General features: G+C 44.8%; 1 protein-coding gene across 2 annotated transcripts; it reads right to left on the bottom strand.

The window, feature by feature from the left end:
• Positions 1 to 17,802, bottom strand: ZNF79 (zinc finger protein 79). Of its 2 annotated transcripts, XM_003480610.4 has the most exons (5): positions 17,347 to 17,802; positions 12,057 to 12,145; positions 8,192 to 8,318; positions 7,328 to 7,423; positions 1 to 1,294 (listed from the first exon to the last, which is right to left on the bottom strand). In XM_003480610.4, the coding sequence occupies exons 1-5, from the start codon at positions 17,357 to 17,359 to the stop codon at positions 129 to 131; spliced, it is 1,491 nt and encodes a 496-aa protein (XP_003480658.1). In that variant the 5' UTR covers positions 17,360 to 17,802; the 3' UTR covers positions 1 to 128. The 2 variants fall into 2 exon arrangements, with proteins under 2 accessions (XP_003480658.1, XP_020924946.1); XM_021069287.1 differs by lacking the exon at positions 8,192 to 8,318 and having other exon boundaries at positions 12,057 to 12,147; positions 17,346 to 17,384.

Raw genomic sequence — 21,249 nt, 5'->3', positions numbered from 1 at the left:
CACATGCAACATGTAAAACAGTGACTTTATTAAAGGTGCTTTTTGCATGTGGCTCCACGCTAGGTCTTAAAAGTCAGATGTCCCCAGATTCTTTCAAATTACTTGTCAGGTCCCGATTATGTTCCCAGTTACTCTCCAGCATGGAGCCTCTGATGTCGAATGAAAGCTGAGCTACACCTGAAGGCCTTCCCACACTCACTACATTCGTAAGGTTTCACACCAGTGTGAATTCTCTGATGCTGACTGAGGGACGAGCTCTGGTTAAATGCCTTTCCACACTCATTGCACTCATAAGGTTTTTCTCCTGTGTGAATTATATGATGTCGAATAAGGGCTGAACTCTCACTGAAGAATTTCCCACATTCATTACATTTATAAGGCTTCTCCCCAGTGTGGGTCTTTTGGTGGATTATAAGGTTTGTACTTTGGCTAAAGGCCTTCCCACACTCGCTGCACTTGTAGGGTTTCTCTCCAGTGTGAGTCCTCTGATGGTTTGTGAGGTTTGCGCTCTGGCTGAAGGCCTTCCCACATGCGCTGCATTTGTAGGGTTTCTCCCCTGTATGGATTCTCTGGTGCTGAATAAATGCTGCACAGTAGCTGAAGGCCTTCCCGCACTCGCTGCACTTGTAGGGTTTCTCCCCTGTGTGAGTCCTCTGGTGGTTTGTAAGGTTTGCACTGTGACGGAAGGCCTTCCCACAGTCACTGCATTCATAAGGCTTCTCTCCAGTGTGAATTCTCTGATGCTGAACAAGGGCTGAACAGTCACTGAAGGCCTTCTCACACTCACTACATTTGTAGGGCTTTTCTCCGGTGTGAGTTCGCTGGTGTTTTGTGAGGTTTGCATTCTGGCTGAAGGCTCTTCCACATTCGCTGCATTTATAAGGTTTCTCTCCTGTGTGAATCCTCTGATGCTGAATAAGAGATGAGCTCTGGCTGAAGGCCTTCCCGCATTCATTGCACTCGTATGGCTTCTCCCCAGTGTGGCTTTTCTGATGCTGAGAAAGGGAAGAACAGTAACTGAAGGCTTTGCCACATTCATTACACGTGTACGGCTTTGCTCTGTGAGATGTAATTATATCTGAATTCTTCCTGAAGCTCTCCGTGTGTGTTTCACATTTACGGGGTCTCACTTCTGTAGGAACTCTCTGCTGTGGCGAAAGCACTGGTCGCAGACTGAAGCCCTTCCCCAGTTCACTGCTCCTGTGATCTGACTCCCCAGAGTCTACACTTGGGTCTTGGAATGAGTCTTCAGAAATGTCTTGCTCAGGTGGTGATTCAGATACAATCTTCCAGTCTGAAAAAAATTTAGAAAAGCAATTTAAAGAATTCCTTTTTAAAAGAAAAAGGAAGGAAAGGCACTGAAATACAAAAGGCTGAGGGAGTCTGGCTGAGCTCTAAAGTTCGAGGCGTCACCCCTTCACCCAGAGCGCTTCCATTCTAACCTGAAACGACCAGACAGCTTTTCAGAGATAAGCATCCTCTGCTCCCTTTCCTAAACAGCAAAGGGATGAGGTGGAGCCTGGACCTCTGTCTCAGGTGCACTTGCCTTTCTTATTTCTGACACTTCTCTCCTACACTTTTGCTAAGTACTGGGTTGTTTCAAGCTGCTTTCTTAGTCTCGCAATTCTTGGTGTGGTTTTAGGCAACCTGCTCACTGGGTTTGAAATAATTCACTTTAAAAAGCTGACGACTGATGCCAGCAGGATGAATGTTTTCACCTATCAAATCAGCAAGATTTCAAAAAATTCAAGAGTGCTGGTAAGGGTGCAGCATTTGGGATATCTCACACACTGGCATGGCTACATCACCAGGGACGAGCTTCTGCAGAGCAACCTGGTTGTACGGATCAAGAGTCTTTAAAATGTTGACATCAGAATTCCACTTGTAAGAATCTATCCCAAGGAACCAATGAGAAATGACACGGAGCTGTGTTGACCAGGGTACTCAATACAGCATCATTTGTCAAATGAAAAGCAAACACTTGAACGTTTAATAGCAAGAAAATGACTATACTATGGCCAACCAAGGGACACTACCCAGCAGTTATAAAGCATATCTGAAGTCTGTACACTCTAATTCTTCTTGTAGAAAGGCATTTATCAAAAACAAACAAAAAACAATGGAAAGATATACAGTGTGAAGGTAAGCTATATTTTCATGGGCTTGTGAAGGATTAAGCAAGGGGTAATTTTTATGTTCTTCAATGCTTATCTGTATTTTTTTTTTTTTTTTGCCACACCTGTGGCATATAGCTTTGGCAATACCAGATCCTTAACCCATTGCACCACAGAGGGAACTGTGCTTATCTATATTTTTTCATGTTCTCCAAAGACAGTATTATTTTTACAATAAAAGTAATAAAATAAGTTATAAAAATCTTGTTTTCAAAGAATATGCAGTGATAAAAATAAACAGTATGCTGTTAGGTGAAAAAAAGAATATGTAAAAATTACAGTTATCTTAGAAAAAAGTATCACTGCATTTTGTTACATGAAAAAGACTCAAGGTGTACACACTACTATATATAAAAGAGATAATCCACAAGGACTTACTGTATAGCACAGGGAACTCTACTTAATACTCTGTAATAAGACAGGTTATGGGAAAAGAATCTGAAAAAGAATGGATATATGTATAACTGAATCACTCTGCTGTACATCTGAAACTAACATAACTGTAAATCAGCGATACTCCAGTATAAAATAAAAATTAAAGAAAAAGACTGAAGGTTACCTCTGGTGGGATGACAGGAGATCTCGGTTTTCTTTTTTATTCTTTTCTAAACTTTAAATGAACCTGTGGGAGTTCCCGTCATGGCGTGGTGGTTAACGAATCCGACTAGGAACCATGAGGTTGCAGGTTCGATCCCTGCCCTTGCTCAGTGGGCTAAGGATCTGGCATTGCCGTGAGCTGTGGTGTGGGTAGCAGACGCAGCTCGGATCCCGCGTTGCTGTGGCTCTGGCGTAGGCCAGTGGCTACAGCTCTAATTGGACCCCTAGCCTGGGAACCTCCATATGCCACGGGAGAGGCCCAAGAAAAGGCAAAAAGACAAAAATAAATAAATAAATAAATAAATAATAAAAACAAATAAATAAATGAACCTGTGATATTTTTACTAGAAAAAAGTTATTAAAAACATTGCTTTTATAATATGGATGATTGTGGGTGATACTTTTTAAAAGAGTTAATGATTCTTGCAGTTCCCGTTGTGGCGAAGTGGTTAACGAATCCGACTAGGAACCATGAGGTTTCGGTTCGATCCCTGCCCTTGCCCAGTGGGTTAACGATCTGGCGTTGCCATGAGCTGTGGTGTAGGTCGCAGACGTGGCTCGGATCCCGAGTTGCTGTGGCTCTGGCATTGGCCGGCGGCTACAGCTCCTATTCAACCCCTAGCCTGGGAACCTCCACATGCCGCTCAAAAAAAAAAAAAGTTAATGATTCTTTTTTTTTTTTAATTTTAATTTTTTCATTTTTTTACCTTTTCTAGGGCCACTCCTGGCATATGGAGGTTCCCAGGCTAGGGGTCGAATCGGAGCTGTAGCCGCCGACCTACGCCAGAGCCACAGCAACGCTGGATCTGAGCCACACCTGCAATCTACACCACAGCTCATGGCAACACCGGATCCTTAACCCACTGAGCAAGGGCAGGGATCGAACCGAAACCTCATGGTTCCTAGTCGGATTTGTTAACCACTGAGCCAAGATGGGAACTCCCAGAGTTAATGATTCTTAAACTTCTTTGAGCTGCCATTCATAATAAGAGAAAGCCTAACGTGTAAATTAATGTCTAATATTTGGAAAGTGTTAAAACTAAGTGAACCCTGTGGTCCCAGACACCTCTCTGTCTCCTTCACAGAGGCTTGCAGGTTAGGGAGTTTTCGGGAGGTCTATGGAGCTTCTTTTCACAAGGGTCCATTTTCCTGAAGAGATTCTGTCCATTCCTGCCTTACTTAGGGAAACAGCAGGTTAGTTTTAGGTGCCTTTTATTCTAATTTCTGTACAGAATCTTCACCCAGATTGCCTGGGTTCAAATCTTGGCTCTACCTCCTACTAGCCAGTGATTTTGGGCAAACTGCTATGCCTTGGATTTATTATTTGTGAACAGAGCTCTCTTAAAGAATTATTATGAGGACTAAATGAGCTAAAACACAAAGGACCCAGAACAGTACCTGAGGAAAAGCACGTGTTACATGAGTGCTTGTTACTATCTTGGGCCTCTCCCTGTAAGTCATCTTAAATGGTTTCCATTAAGCAGGTTTCTCTCTGAGTTGCACATGCATTTGAAGCCCGATCTACAGAAAGCACAGAAGCCCCTTTCAGGTTGAGGGTAGCTCCATGTCACTCAGTATTTGGTCTTACATGGCCTTGACAGCTCTCAAAAACTGCCCCTCTCCAAGTAAAAGATGGAAGGAGGAAAAATGACAACAAAAGCAGCAGTGGGAGAAAGGAGCAATTAAGATGTGACGCTCACGAGCCATCCTGCCTCAGCTGACCTGTCCCCTGCGAGCTGGCTCCTGTATCAGATGGTCTAAGAATAACCCAAACCGAATATACCCAGAACAGAACCGCTGATTTTCCCTTTCAGGCCAGTGTCTTTGGCAGTCTTCCCATTTACTCACCGGCTCAGGCCAGGGTCAGCCTAACCCTCTGTCCCTCACGCCCAGCCCACTAGTGTGTCCCATTGGCTTCAACACCCAAGTGTGTCCTGAAGCCTCCTCCTTCCCAGCCACCTTCAACTCACTGGAACTTCCTAACTGATCTCCCTGCTTCTAGTCTTGAGCCCTGAAAGTCTAGTCTCTGCACATGTTATCTTTCCAAACACAGATCGAATATTGTCCCTCTCTTTGCTCAAAACCCTCAATGGCTTCCTATTTTTCCATCTGAATAAAATCTGAATGCTTCACCACAGCCTCTAAACCTTAATGATCTGCCCCCTGCCTCCCACTCTCCCTCTTGTTTATTAGTCCTAGGACCTTGTGATCCTAACACAAGTCAAACTCATTCCCAACTCAAAGTCTCAGAATGTTCCTCCTCCAGATATTACACGGCTGGCTCATTCTCTTCCTTCAGATCTCAGCTCCAATGTCAACTCCTCGAAGTGGTCTTCTCTATTCATCTGATCTAGAACGGCCTCCACCCACATCCGTATTTCCATTTGCACAGTACTCATCATCCAGTATTATATTGGTTATTTTATTCATTCATGTTCCTCATCAGGACATAAGCAGGGACCACATCTTGTTCTCTGCTGCACCTCCAGTACCTAAAACCACACCAGGTGAGTATCAACCAGTGAGGCAAAGGTACCTTGGAGACCTGGTCTGTCACTGTGGAAAGGGTGGATGGAATAACAGTGGGTTGCAAAACCAGTCCATGAGGCACAGCAATGCCCAGGATGCTCTGTGGGTCCTACAGCAGAGGTGCAACAGCACAGGAGCAGTGTTTTAGCTACTCTAATAGCCTGATTTAAAACTTTCCTCCAGGAGTTCCTGTCGTGGCTCAGTGGAAACAAGTCTGACTAGAAAAAACAAACAAACAAACAAAAAACTTTCTCCAACTAAAACTGTTTTTTCATATATATTTGTTTGTCAAATAAGTAAGATAGATTTTGTTTTCGGTTGCTGGTTTTTTTTGTTTTTGTTTTTGGTCTTTTTAGGGCCACACGTGCTGCATATGGAGGTTCCCAGGCCAAGAGTCCAATTGGAGCTGCAGCTGCTGGCTTGCACCACAGCCACAGCAATGCGGGATCCGAGCCGCGTTTGAGATCTATACCACAGCTCATGGCAACACCAGATCCTTAACCCACTGAGCGAGGCTGGGAAGCAAACCCGAGTCCTCATGGATGCTAGTAGGGTTCGTTAACTGCTAAGCCAAGCCACGGCGGGAACTCCCATCAAATAAATAAGATGGATTTTGTTATCCACATTTTTCAGCTATGGAAACAGACGACTACATAATTAGTGGTTTACTCTGAATCCGTGTAGTTAGAATGTGGCAAGTCAGGACCTGGATGTGTCTTTCATGGGTCCATATCCAAGGCTGCTTCCACACTAATATTCTACACTAATAGCTCAGAACACAATCCTGTGTGGTAACACCTTTTCCCAACTTCTGTTTCCAATAACATGGTGATGCGAATCTTTTTCAGTAACCTTTTTGGGGATTTTGAACCCCTCTGAAACTGTTATGAAACCTTTTCCAGAAAAATGCAGTTATTGCCACAAAACACCGCATTCAATTTCTCAAGTTCCACAGACACAGGGTCTCCAGATCCAGGCTAACAGGGCCTGCGTGACAAAGACGGTGTGCTGGGAAGGGGAGGGTTTGGAGAACAAAGCAGCAGGCCGAGTGAGGCTCCCTGTAAGGGGAAGGACTACAGCAAGTATGAGCGGGGCCTGGAGTTACAAGGGCCAAGGTGCCGTGGCAGGCTGCTTAGAAAGAGGGTGAGGTGGGAAGAAGAGTTCAGATGAACCATGCAGGGAGTAAGCCAGAGGCTTTGTTTTCATTGTTCTATAGTAGCAATAACCAGCCACTAAAGTTATAAAACATCAGGCTGCATTTTTAGAAAAACTTAAAATTTTGTCACATTAAAGTTGTGAAGTTCCTTTGTACCGCTGATGCTTTAAGTTTCAAAATATCACAAGGGGCTAGGACCACAGGCCCTGCCAGAGGTCACGCATCTGCAAGGGCTGAAATACCAAAGTGGGACTGAAGTGAGCAACCAGAGGGGAACAGAAGAGATAAACCCAGAAACGATGGTTTCCCTGGCTTTTGTTTTTGCTGAGTTTCTTAGTATCCGTCCTATAGAAAACGCAGGCATTGCCATGAAGAGGGAGAGAAGAGGTGGGGGTGGCGGGGGAGATGCAGAATCTGACAAAGGGGCAGTCAGAGAGGGGACAAGCAGTGGGTGTCACGCCTGGAGGTATGGGTAATGGGGGGCGGGGCGCGGGGGGGGAAGCCACCTGAGATGCTCGGTGAGGTGAACTCAGAGCAGGGAATGTGCTCGGCCAGCAGCAATGACGCTCAGTCTCCTAAAGGCCAGCAATACCACCCGTGCTCCCAAACCCCCTCCGGCTTGGGGAGACCGAGTGTGGAAGGGAGGGCTTTGGAGTCCCACGGACCTTGCTTCAAAGCCCAGCCTCGCCACGTTCTAGCTGTGAGGCTCTGAACCAGTGAGTTAGCCTCTCTCAGCTTTATTTTCCTCATCTATAAAATGGGGACAATAGTATCTACCTCACTGGTTGTTAAAAAAATCAAATGCACTAATGCCTGTTTCAAAAGGGCTTTTGCCCTCGAGATCTGGCTGGCTCGGTGCCCCGTTACTTACCTGGGCAGGCAGCCCTTAGGCCTTCTCTCTCCAGCATCCAGGAGCTTTCCCTTTGTTCCAACTGGGCGTTCACGCCAGGTTCAGAGACTGGAAGTCCTATTTAAGGGGAAAAAATGGGCGTTAGAGATTTGTACGAAGTATAAACAGCCACCTGGAATTCAAGGGAGTGGAAACAGGTCATTCATTTCATTCATTCAACAAATATTTACTGAGCAATGACCTGGTGCTGGGCACTAGGGGACAAGGAGTACATAAGACAGACATGATGCCAAGGTCTTGGTAGAGCATTTCTGAAAGGAGCTAAACAGCCTCGGAAGTTCCTGCTGTGGCTGAGTGGTAATGAACCTGACTAGTATCCATGAGGACCCAGGTTCAATCCCTGGCCTCACTGCTCAGTGGGTTAAGAATCTGGCGTTGCCTGTGAGCTGTGGTGTAGGTCAAAGAGGTGGCTTGCATCTGGCATTGCTGTGGTTGTGGTGTAGGCTGGGAGCTGTATCTCTGATTTGCCCCCTAGGCTGGGAACCTCCATATGCTGCAGGTGCAGCCCTAAAAAAAAAAAAAAAGAAAGGAAAAGGAAAAAAAACAAACCAGTTTCAATGAGGGGGTCAAGCCAGAGAGTTAAGCAAGCCCCTGAAGCCCGCAATTTAGGAAGATAAAAACTTACTGAATATGGAGGAACTGACTGGAAGGTCTCCCCACCCTTCCTGGGAAATAAGAAAATGGGGAGGTGCAGCCTCGGGGGGAACAAAGAGGAATAAACACTGTCCCCCTGGTGCATCAGAGCAACTGGGGATAACTCGACATTGGGAAGTGCCACAGGTTTTCAGAACTGCGCAGATACTGAATTTTCAATGGTTTCCTTACCCAGTAGGACCAAGTTTCTGGACTTTTCTGGTATCCCTTCCTTGAACCTGTCCCTCGGAGCAGGGACCAACTGCCTCCATCCCTCCTGGGTAAAAGCTACAGTCACACTGCTGAAAGGGGTGGATCCCTGAAACAACAAACATATTCCTTCTTGCCCAGTGGCCTTAGAATATAAGGGAGTGAGGAGATTGGGTGCTCTGGGTATGCTGGCAAGCAGGCCTGCAAAGGGTCTTTGAAAGGACTCAGGGTAGTTCCGAAAAAAGCATTTATGGATCACTTCCTATGTGCCTAACACTATCCTGGTTATTGACACAAAAATAAATAAAAATACAATCTCTCGTCTTCACGTTTCTAATTCTGATGGACTTTACATAGAAGTAGAAGGAAATATGTCAACTATGAGCAGCAATTGGGCAGAAACTAACAGGTGCTTGAAAATTAAATGAGATAATATATAAAAAACAAAATTAGAATGTGTGGGTTTATGCAACAAGGAGTCAGCTGCAAATGAGCAAAGAAATGGGAATGATGAATGTTTTGGGAATATTTAATAAATCTTCCCATGAACTCAGGTATCACACGGTACCGCAGGAAGAGCCAAGCCCATATGCAGCCACCTGTAATAGTGTGTCGACGAGATGGGTGACTAGTGGACGTCCCGCTGTGGTGCAGTGGGTTAAGAGTCCAAGGGCAGCAGCTCGGGTCGCTGCAGTTATGGGACTGATCCCTGGCCCAGCACAGTGGGTTAAAGGATTCAATGTTGCCACAGTTGCAGTTCAATCCTCAGCCTGAGAACTTCCATATGCCCTGGCTGCAGCTATTTAAAAAGAGAGAGGGAGAGAGACGGACTGCTAGCTGCTAGGCTAACAGAGAGGAATCCTAGATGGAACAGCAGGGGTCGGGCCACACAGAGAAGGCAATCACCAAGCTGGCCTCGAAGGAGACGTCTCCTCAGATGGAGAAAGAGAAGGATATCAGAGGCAGGGGAGGCAGGCAGGGAGGTGAGAAAGCCTTTGTCTATTTTCGGCTTAGGGAACGAAACCTCCACTCACCTAGCTTGCCATGTCAGACCCCTGGGTGTTATCTCCCCACAAGTCAACTGCACATTCACTCAGTCTCCTCCTTATCACTAGAATTCATGTATTTCTCTCCATGTCACTGCCACTGCCTTGTTTTAAGCCAGCATCCTTTCCTAAATTATAGCTACTCTCTCAACCTCTAATTTTTTTTTTTTTTGGCTGTGCCCACAGCATGTGGAAGTTTCCAGGCCAGGGATCAAACCTGGGCAACAGCAGCAACCCAGGCTGCTGCAGTGACAACACCAGATCCTTAACCCAATGTGCCACATGGGAACTCCTCCTTCTAACTTTACCTGTCCTTGCAACCCATCCTTCACACTGAGAAATGCATTAACTAGGACAAAGAGGGTTTTTTCAAAAATGAAATATTTAAAACATTTGGGTCATTTTACAGTCATCAAGAGAGTAAAATCCACCATGAAGATATGTCAGGAACCAAATAACAAATATATAATTCATAAAGGAAAAAACTGTAGGAAACACAAGGGGAAATTGTAAACATTATAGCTATGAGAGATGTTAACTCAGCTGTTGACAGAGTTAATACAAAATAAACAAATATAAAGGTATCGAAAAAATGGGTAATTTAATAATGTTGAGCCATAAAACCTATATCCTGCAATCACACTATACTTGGATGTTTTGTGTTGAGAAGAGACCCAAAGTTTGTCTCCATGGAGCACAGCTCAGCTGAATATACAGGTAAGAAGCCAAAATCACAATTTTGGCATATCTAAAAAAATAAAGACCCACAGCCAAAAACTTTCAACATATATGAAGAAAAAAAATCTCTCTCAACTCAAGAGATTTAAGAAAATACATTTTAAAATAAATCTAAGGAAAGAAGAAGCAAAAAACTAATAGAGAAAATTTTGTTTGCAAATCTTCTCCCATTCTGTAGGTTATCTCATATTACTTATGGTTTCCTTTGCTGTGCAAAAGCTTTTAAGTTTAATTAGGTCCCATTTGTTTATTTTTATTTCCATTTCCCTAGGAGATGGATCCAGAGATACTGCTGTGATTCATGTGAAAGCGTATTTCACCTATGTTTTCCTCTAGACGTTTTATAGTATCTGGACTTACATTTAGGTCTTCAATCCATTTGGGTTTATTTTTCTATACGGTACTAGAGAATGTTCTCATTTCATTCTTTTACACATAGTTGTAAAAGAACTAGTTTTCCCAACCCTACTTACTGGAGGGAGTATCTTTTCTCCATTGTATATTCTTGTCTCCTTTTTTGTAGATTAACTGACCATAGTTGTGTGAGTCTATTTCTGGGCTTTCCATATGTTCCATTGATTGATATGCCTGTTTCTGTGCCAGTACCACACTGTTTTGATTACTGCAGCTTTGTAGTATAGTCTGAAGACAGAGAGCCTGATTCCTCCAGCTCTGTTTTTCTTTCTCAAGATTGCTTTGGCTAATCAGCATCTTTTACATTTCCACACAAATTAAAAAAATTGGGGGGAGTTCCAGGTATGGCTCAGTGGTAATGAACCTGACTAGTATCCATGAGGATGCAGGTTGGATCCTTGGCCTTGCTCAGTGGGTTAAGGATCCAGTATTGCCATAAGCAGTGGTGTAGGTCGCAGATGCAGCTTGGATCTGGCATCGCTGTGGCTGTGACAAAAACTGGCAGCTGCAGCTCCAATTCAACCCCTAGCCTGGGAACTTCCACATGCTGTGTGTGTGGCCCTAAAAAGCAAAAAATAAAAATAAAAATAAAAATAAAAATAAAAAAATAAAAAAAAAAGAAAGAAAAGAAAACTGTAACTTAGAGTTCCCATTGTGGCTCAGCAGTATTGAATCTGACTAGTATCCATGAGGATGCAGATTCGATCCCTGGCCTCACTCAGTGGGTTAGGTATCCAGCATTGCCATGAGCTATGGTGTAGGTCAAAGATGCGGCTGGGATCTGGCATTGCTGTGGCTCTGGCCTAGGCCGGTGGCTACAGCTCCAATTGGACCCCTAGCCTGGGAACTTCCATATGCTGCAGGTGAGGCCCTAAAAAAGAAAAAAAAAAAAAAAAAAAAAGAATGTAACTGATGAGGAAATCCAAGAGCAGACTTTTTAAAAATAAAAATAGACCAACACATAGTCTAGTTAAGAAAAAGAAAGGGATAAGACAATTCTTACCCTCATGGAAAGAGTATGCAATGGAATTTATTAGAAATAATTCTGTGGAATTTTTTTTGGGTTTTTTTTTGTTTGTTTGTTTTTTAGGGCTGCACCCACAGCACATGGAACTTCCCCTGCTATAGGTTGAATTGGAGCTGCAGCTGCACCCACAGCCACGTGGAATCAGAGATGAATCTGCTGGATTCTCAACCCATGGAACAAGGCCGGGGATCAAACCCACGTCCTCATGGATACTAGTTGGGTTCATTACCACTGAGCCATGACAGGAACTCCATGTAGAATATTCTTAATGAAATGTGAAAAACATTAAATTCTACTAAGTGGAAATAAAAGGGACACAAAGCAGGACAAACCCATTTTGGGAAAACAGAGAAAAAAAAAGGTATGACTAAAAAAACCCCAAACGAAAAGAGAAAATAAGAAGGATATGACTAAAAGGACACAAATCAAAATGCTAAGCGTTATTTCTTTCTGTGATTAAGGGTGGATGGGGGGGGGCTGTTGTCTATTTTTTTTTCAGATTTTTTTTTTTTATAAAAACATGAATTCCTTTAGTAATTAAAACCCAAAAATATCCCTAATATTAAAAAAAAAAAAAAAAAAAAAAAAAAGAGGCCGCCTCGTAGAGCAAATTCCAACTCACTTGGGGCCCAGCTGTGAGGAGACCAGCTGCCATTCCTTCCTCTTCCGTGCCTTCCTCTTGGGGAAGCATAAGGTCTGGAGAAGGTGGCTCTGGAGGAAGAGAAAGAAGCCAGTTAGGCATAAAAGTTTACAGCTCAGCAAGCCAGAAAGTCTCACATTCTCACCCTGAAGAGGTGTTCAGATGACATCACAGGTTCCAGGGTTCCCTGGGGCTCAATCTGCTGACCTGCAATGAGGCATAAGTTTTCCCATTCCCCTTCCTGCCTTGGAAGTTCCATCAATTCACTCAGACACTGGAGGGCATTACAGTGTAACAGACTGTGAAGTATTCCAGGTCCACCACTTAACAACAGTTTGCAAATTACATAACCCAAGTCTCCTTTTTCTCATCTGAAAAATAAGGATAATAATCCCTTGCAAAGTTGCTGTAAAGATTTAAATGCAGACAGAGCAGGCAATACAATGCCTAGTGTGTAAATATACATCTCACAACTATTATCGGATTGCTTATTTCTTCGGAAAAAGTGGCTCTGCAAATTTAAGACATTTGCTTAATCAAAAGAAGAGGTAATGACCAAGTGGGATTCATCCCAGGATCACAAGATTGGTTCAACACACGAAAATCAATCTAAATAATACATTATATTGATACAAAGGGGGGAAAAAAAGCCACAAGATCATCTCATTAAATACCAAGAAGGCCATTTTACAAACTCGGATACCTTTCATGATGGATAAAACCAGAAACAGAAGGGAACCTGCTCAACTTGATAAGAGGCATTTACAAAAAACCCAGAGTTAAAGATTGATGTTTTCCCCCTAAGATCAGGAACATGACAGGGATGTCTGCTCTCGCCACTTCTATTCAGTATACTGGGAGTTCTAGCCAGAGCAAATAGGAAAAAGCAAGTAAGCAAACAAACAAACAAAAGACACTCAGATTGGAAAGGAAGAATTTAAAAGATCTCTATTTGTGAATGGCATGATTTTGTAAATAGAAAATCCTAAGGAATGCACAGAAAAACAATAACAGCTAAACAAGTTCAGTAAGGTTGTAGGATACAGCATGAATATAAAATAATATGACAACTCAATTAAAAATGGACAAAGGAGGGAGTTCCTGTCGTGGCGCAGTGGTTAACAAATCCAACCAGGAACCATGAGGGTTCGGGTTCCATCCCTGGCCTCTCTCAGTGGGTTAAGGATCCGGCGTTGCCATGAGCTGTGGTGTAGGTCACAGACATGGCTCGGATTCTGCACTGCTGTGGCTCTGGTGTAGGCTTGTGGCTACAGCTCCGATTAGACCTCTAGCCTGGGAACCTCCACATGCCATGGGAATGGCCCTAGAAAAAGCAAAAAAAAAAAAAAAAAAAAAAAAAGAAGACAAAGGATTGAATAAACAGGTCTCCAACTGTATTTTTATACACCAGCAATGAAAATCGAAAAGTGAAATTTAAAAAAATTCCATTTACAAATGGCATTAAAAGAATAAAACACTTAGGAATAAATTAAACAAATGAAGTGCAAGATATTACACTGAAAACTTCACATAACCAAACACTGTTGAAAGAAATGACAGGGAGTTCCCGTCGTGGCGCAGTGGTTAACGAATCCGACTAGGAACCATGAGGTTGCGGGTTCGGTCCCTGCCCTTGCTCAGTGGGTTAACGATCCGGCGTTGGCGTGAGCTGTGGTGTAGGTCGCAGACGCGGCTCGGATCCTGCGTTGCTGTGCCTCTGGCGTAGGCCGGTGGCTACAGCTCCGATTCAACCCCTAGCCTGGGAACCTCCATATGCCACGGGAGCGGCCCAAGAAATAGCAACGACAACAACAACAACAACAACAACAACAACAAAAAAAAAAAAAAAAAAAAAAAAGACAAAAAGAAATGACAGAAGACCTAAATAAATGGAAAGACATCCCATGTTCATGGATTGGAAGACAATCATCTTGGGATGGCAAAACTTTCCAAATTAATTTACAGAGTCAATGCAATCCCTACCAAAACCACAGCTGGCTTTTTTTTTTTTTCTTCTTTTTTTGGGGGGGGGTCTAATCGGAGCTATAGCTGCCAGCCTATGCCAGAGCCATAGCAATGCCAAATCCAAGCTGCGTCTGCGACCAGCACTACAGCTCATGGCAACGCCAGATCCTTAACCCACTGAGCAAGGCTAGGGATTGAACCTGCGACCTCATGGTTCCTAGTCGGATTTGTTTCTGTTGCGCCATGACAGGAACTCCACAGCTGGCTTTTAAAACAAAAATTTATAAACTGATACTAATATTCATATGGAAATGCAAGGGACACAGAATAGACAAACAATCTGGAAAAAGAAAAACAAAAGCCAGGGGGCTCATATTTACAATATCAAAACTTTCTATAAAGCAACAGTTAGTAAAATAGTATGGTACTGCTCTAAGGATAGATAAATAAATCAATGGAGAAGAGAGTCCGGAAATAAATCCATATATTTATGGACAAATGATTTTCAAGAAGAGTGTCAAGAAATTAAATTTCTTTTCAAAAAAATAGAGATGGGCAACTGGATATCCGTATGCAAAACAATTAAGCTGGGGGAGTTCCCATCTTGGCTCAGCAGTTAATGAACGTGACTAGGATCCATGAGGATGTGGGTTCAATCCCTGGCCTAGCTCAGTGGGTTAAGGATCCGGCATTGCCATGAGCTGTGGTGTAGATCACAGATGAAGCTCACATCTAGCGTTGCTGTGGTTGTGGTGTAGGCGGGCAGCTGTAGCTCTGATTCAACCCTTAGCCTGGGAACTTCCACATGCCTCGGGTGCAGCCCTAATACCACCACCACCACAACAAAACAAAACCCAAAAGAAGGAAGCTGGACTCCTACCTTGCAATATATATAAAAACTCAAAGTGGATCAAAGACCTAAATGTAAAAGCTAAAGCTTCTAGAAGAAAATAAACATATAAATATTTAAGAACAATCAGTTCTTAGGCAATGTGTTTCTTAGACATGATACCAAAAGGACGAACAACAAAAGAAAAACTAAATTGGATTTCACCAAAATTAAAAACTTTGTGCTTCAGAGGACACTATTAAGGAAGTGAAAAGATCTGCAAATAATGTATCATCTAAGGGTCTAGTGTCCAGAATACATAAAGAATTCTTTATATTAAAAACACACCAAAGAAAAATGAATAACCCAACCTAAAAATGGGCAATGGACTTGAATAGGTATTTCTCTAAGTAAGATGCAAACAGCCAATAAGTATATAAAAAGCAGCTCAACATCATTAGTCATCAGAGAAATGCCTACCAACCATTATGACATACTGCTTCAAACTAAGATGGCTAAAATAAGAAAGATGGAGAAAAACAAGTGTTGATTAGGATGCTGAGAAACTGAAGCCCTCATACATTGATTGCTACTGGGAATGTAAAACAGTGAAGCCACAGTAGAAAACAGTCTAGCAGTTCCTCAGAAAGTTAGTTACCAAAGTTTCCGGAGTAATACAGTAATTTCTCTCTTTGGCAAATACATTAGAGAAATGAAAACACGGCCACACAAAAACTTGTGCATGCATGTTCACAGCATTATCCATAATAGCTCAAATTGGAAACCACCTAAATGTCCATCAAGTGAGGAACCGATAAATAAAACATGGTGTAATCTATGCAATGGAATATTATTCAGCCAAAAAAAGGAAAAAAAAACCACTTCATGTTACAATCTGGATGATCCTTGAAACATCATGCTTAATGAAAGAAGCCAGATACATATATTGTATGATTCTATTTTCATGAAATGTCCAGAATAGGCAAATTCACAGGGACAGAAAGTAGATTAATGGTTGCCAGGGACAAGGGAGAAGGCAGAATGGGGAGTAGAAGTACCAGCTTCTTTTGGGGGTGATGAAAATGTTCTGGAATTAAATAGTGGTGATGGTTGCTTAACTTTGCGAATATACTAAAAGCCACTCAGAGTTCCTGCTGTTGTGTAGCGGGTTAAAGATCTGGCGTTGTCTCTATGGCAGCACAGGTTCGATCTCTGGCCTGGGAACTTCCACATGTCACTGGTATAGCCAAAAAGAAAAAAAAGAAAAAGACCTGCTGAATTGTATACTTTATTTTTTAATACCACACCCGGGGCACATGGAAGCTCCCAGGCCAGGGGTTGAACTGGAGCTGTAGCTGCTGGCCTACACCACAGCCAGGCCAAATCTGAGCCTCATCTGTGACCTAGGCCACAGTTTGGGGCAACAGCAGATCCTTAATCCACTGAGCAAGGTCAGGGATTGAACCTGTATCCTCATGGAGAGACACTGCGTCAGGTTCTTAACCCACTGAGCCACAACGGGAACTCCTGAATTGTATACTATAAAAGTGAACATTATGGATGTAAATTATATCTCAACTCAAAAAAATAGCAGAGGTAAAGCAGTCCTCAGAAATAGCTCAAAAAAAGTAAAGAGGTCCAAATACTGGTTTTAGTACAGACTTCATGTTACTGAGTTGTGTCTATCTGTACCTATCCACTGTGCTTATCTCCCTCTTTGGTAGTACGGGGAGACAGGTAACCCTCCTGCTTGTGTTCCCAGGTCTCTCAGGAAAGACAGCGTGAAATACTGGGTGTGAAATTGCACTGGAATGACAGAACAATTCAGGGACCCTTTGGTCTAGGGGAAGACGGCATTGCCTCAGTGGTTAAATTACATACACAACAGTTCTGTTCAGTAAAGCGTTCAAGGTGCTTTCAAAAATGTTATTTTATTTGATGCTTACAGTTCTTAGAGGTGAAGGAGGTAGTTAATGTTATTTTACCTTTTTCCTCCATGAAGAAACACAGGTCAAGAGACCCAGCTGATACCTTACAGCTTAAACAGGAATCCCAGCCTTCTGATTCTAAATACAGAGTATCCTCCACGGTTTCACAATCCAAATGGGTTGAACCCACCCTCAGTATCAGGTGAAGCCAATAGGCTCCCATTCCGAGCATCCCTGGCTACTTCAAGAGGGATGGAAATTCAGAAGCAATAGAGAGGCCCTGGGTACGTCCCATTGTCCTTCCTAGAGTCTATTTCTCTCTACTTTGCGATGCCATGGGTCCATCAACAGATCGGAGTAAAGGACAGGATACTCAGAGATGATCCAAGGCTGAGCTCCTCAAACTTTTTCGACCCTGGAATTCTTTATTCAAAAAAGGATCGTCCCCAACCACCTGTGGAAAGGATAACTACCAAGTTCTGATCCGGGCCACGCAGCTGTGTTAGTGGGCAAGCTGGAAGCCACAAACCGCTCCACCACTCCTTCTCACCTTCCTCCAGCATCTGGGTCCCACCTCGCGCCACCGCCTCCCAGCAGTTCTCTGAGCGTCAGCGTCGCTTCACTGCAGCCCCAACCCCGCTCTGGGCTCTTCTCTCAGGCTTCTCCCCTCACAGGCCAGGTCTGAGCCTGTGATGCTGAGCAAGGTCGGACCTTTCCAGCCGGGTCTCTCACTGTCGACTGGATCTCAAGCACATCACAGCATGAAAAAGCTGCCGCTGGGTACGCGCGAGAGAGTGCCCCCGGCTTCAGCGCGCTCAGAAAACTGCGGTCGCGGGCCTGGCTCTCGCGCCAAAGGGGGCGCGCTTGAATAGCGCCACTTCCGGTCATGCGCATAGGCCTCCCTGCCCCACCGGACTTCATTTCCCAGGAATCTCTGGGTTCCGTTTTTGGCCAAAACGTTTTTTTTTCCTCTCTCGGTTCCCGCACACCATCGTGCACCGTATTTCCCAGAGAGGCTTCCGCCTGTTCTTACTCCCAGACTCTATTTCCCATCATACTTTGGTCCACATGCCTTTCGGGTCCACTGAACCAATGGTCGGGGTCCTCTGAAACAACACGCGAATTAGCCGCGAAGGATCCTGGGAGCGGTGCTTTTAGCGCAGGCGCAGACAGACGCTAGCGCTAGTCGCCTGACTTTCCCTCAGTGATTTGTGGTCCGCGGAGCTGTGGCTTGCTGAGGTTCTCTCCCTTGTTCTTCAGCTCAGGGCTCAAACCCAGCCACCTCCCCACCTCCACGGTCCTCTTGATCCCCGCTGAGAGTTTAGGACGAGTAAAGGAAGTGGGGGCCCCTTGGTGTGAAGCAGTCTTGGAATGCTCAAAGTATAAAAACCTATCAGCAGGAAGGAGCTGTCTTCAGTAATTTCAGGGGCAGAAACACACTTTAATAGTGTTCGATCAGAACTCTTGCGAGAGGAGATAACGAATATTCTGTCTTTGGAGGCTTCTTTCCTGCACCAGGGGATATTTTAGTGGACTTCCTCAGATCATTGATGAAATTGCCCCATAAGCCTGTTGACAGTTCTTCACTAATCAATGTTCTGAAGACCGGTTTAGTTTTTTAGAGGCATTTTGACGTTAAGGAGATAAGAATGTGTTACCTGGGAAGCAGAAATGAGTTTGGGGGCCCTAGGCCTCGTCTTTTTGTACTGCCTCTGTCCTTTTCAGTTAGAGCTGGTAGTGTTTTTGCCAATATAATTGTAGGTTTGTGGGTAGGTCTTCTATGAATCTTAGGGGGATTCACCCCATTAGGCAGGCCGCACCCACAGATCTGTTTGGGATAAGCCCTTCTCTACTTTGGGCTTGTGTAATTTGGGGCTTACAACTTTAGAGGTCAGAAATCTGAGATGGATGTCATTGGGCTAAAATCAAGGTGTGTGCTGGGCTACCTTCCTCCTAGAGGGAGAATCTGTTTCCTTGCTTTTTCCAGCTTCTGGAGGCTTCCTGCATTCCTTAGTTAGAGGCCTCTTCCAGCTGTGTTCTGCCCGCACCCCAGGCCCAGCAGGTGCTAAGCGCATAGTGACCATTAGGAGGTACCAGGGGAGTTTCCCGCCTTAGTCTTGTGAACCCACCCATTGCCACTGGGAGGCAGCAGAGAGATTCATGCTTCAGCTGATGCAATTCTCCCTCATGGACACTAGGTGGCGTTAGGAAATGCCTTGCCTCAAGTTCTCAGAAGCCAGGATTCTCCTGGACGTTAGCTGTTCTTGGGAGTGGAAGATAGGGTGGATGTCGGCCGGCAGGGCACATTTTTATCCTCGGCTGGGTAAAGCACAGTTTCTGCTGCACCGGTCCTCTGGGAATGTTTCATCCTGCCCCACTTCGTCCTACGCCTGATGGTGGCCGGCGGGGCTTCTAGGGTAAATACGGGACTGCCAGATGGGGCTGGCTCTTGGTCGCTGAAGCATCTGTTGCTCTGATGGGAAGCCCCCACGAGCATGTAAGGGGACCTCTGAAGACTGTGTGTCCGCGGTCCTTGGTATCTATAAGTAGGTGCTGGTAGCAGTCAGAGGTTGGTATGGGTAGGAGTTGCTGATGCAACAGTTTCAAATATCCCCTTATGGAGCACCCGTCCAGCCTCACTCCAGCCTTGAATGCAGCTCCCCACCTCCACCGCAGCCTCTCACCCTCAGTTGCACAGCCTTCCCACCATCGCGGCTACGGTGATTGGGCACTTATTCAGTACTAGTCTCAGATCTAAGTGCTTTACATAATCAGCTCCTTTCATCCTCAAAACAACCCCATGAGGAAGACAGCATCGTTAAGGCCACTTTACAGGTGAGTAAACTGAGGCTTGGGGAGGTTAAGTGACTTGTCCCGGTCACACAGACAGTGCGTAGTACAGTCAGGATTTGAACCATACCCACTGGTTCTGACCCACTGTGCTGCACTGGCTCCCAGCCTCTGGATTACAGCGGAAAGTGGCCAAAGTAGGGCTGAAGCCACAACAGTGTTCTTTGCCCACGTGTTTAACCATCGCCCTTGAAGCCTGGGGGCTTAGCCCATCCCCCTGCCTTCCGTCTGCTCCTTCGTCAGCCCCCATTTGCAGAAGCTGGAGATGGCTAAGCAGCTGAGGAGCTTGAAGCTCCATGTTGAGAAGTTATCCAGTGCCAGGTCCAGTTGTCTGCCAGGTGGCTGAGAGTGGGCGGCTTGGGCAGAGACTGGGCTTCGGGCAGGGGCAGCCACGTGCCTGAGCCCCCTGTGGCCTGTCTCATGGAATCAGATGTGCACGCGAGCAGCCCAAGTACAGAGGCTGTCCCAGTCATTTGACACCTAATGAGCGTCTGAACCTGTCTGAAAGTTTTGTTCCCTGGTCTTTGGTGCTGACTCAGAACAGACTCTGACACAGTGGGGAATGGGCCCCTCTGAGATACAGCCAGTGTATAACCTTCTGGGGTGTTGTCTGAGAGGATGGAACGGTAGCTTTAATAATGCACAACCCCTTCAACCATCCTAAAAATGTGTTTGCCTATCTACGCATAGGTCTCCCTCTCACTCAGTCTCTCCCCAACTCAGCCGGCCCCTCCATCTCCGTCATCTCCACCTCTGTAGCAGTTTTCTAGGGCAAACCTAATGAATATAACAAAGCCTCTCTCCTTACCTGTAAATGGCCATCTTCTTCCTGTGTCTTTTTTTTTTTTGGTCTTTTTGCCTTTTCTAGGACTGCTCCTGCAGCATATGGAGGTTCCCAGGCTAGGGGTCTAATCCGAGCTGTAGCCACTGGCCTACGCCAGAGCCACAGCAACGCGGGATCCGAGCCACATCTGTGACCTACACCACAGCTCACGGCAACGCCAGATCGTTAACCCACTGAGCAAGGGCAGGGATCGAACCCGCAACCTCATGGTTCCTAGTCGGATTCGTTAACCTCTTGAGCCACGATGGGAACTCCTTCCCTATGTCTTCACATGGTCTTTCCTCTGTGTGGGTCTGTGTCCTAAACTTTTTTTTTTTTTCCTAGGACACCCGTCACACTGGACGAGGGTCCGCCTTTACAACCTCGTTTTATCTTCATCACCTCTTCAAAGTTTCTCCAAATCTAGTCATGTTCTAAGATAGAGAGGTTAAGCCTCCAACATAGGAATTTGGGGAGGACACAGTCCAGCCCATAATAACCTGTCGGGAGCCATAAGGCTGGTCCAGTAAAGAAAACAAAGCCACAGTCGGCACCTGCATGAGGCTTGTCTGGTTAGCAGAGCTACAGACAAGCTGAAGAAAGAAGGATTGCAGAGCAATTCCTTGAAAAACATCGGTTTCCTGGAAAATAAAAATGATATCCCCTAAAAAATATGTTAATCAATTTTTCTGTGTTTATCCTTCTTTTTCTATCTTTGATTCACAGCTTTCTTACAGCTAAGGATTTGCCCTGGGTACGGAAAACACCTGAACCAAAACA

The sequence above is a fragment of the Sus scrofa genome, chromosome 1 (assembly GCF_000003025.6).
Source record: "Sus scrofa isolate TJ Tabasco breed Duroc chromosome 1, Sscrofa11.1, whole genome shotgun sequence".
Classification (NCBI taxonomy): domain Eukaryota; kingdom Metazoa; phylum Chordata; class Mammalia; order Artiodactyla; family Suidae; genus Sus; species Sus scrofa.
Note: the sequence above shows the minus strand (reverse complement) of the source record. Positions and strands in the feature narration are given on the sequence as shown.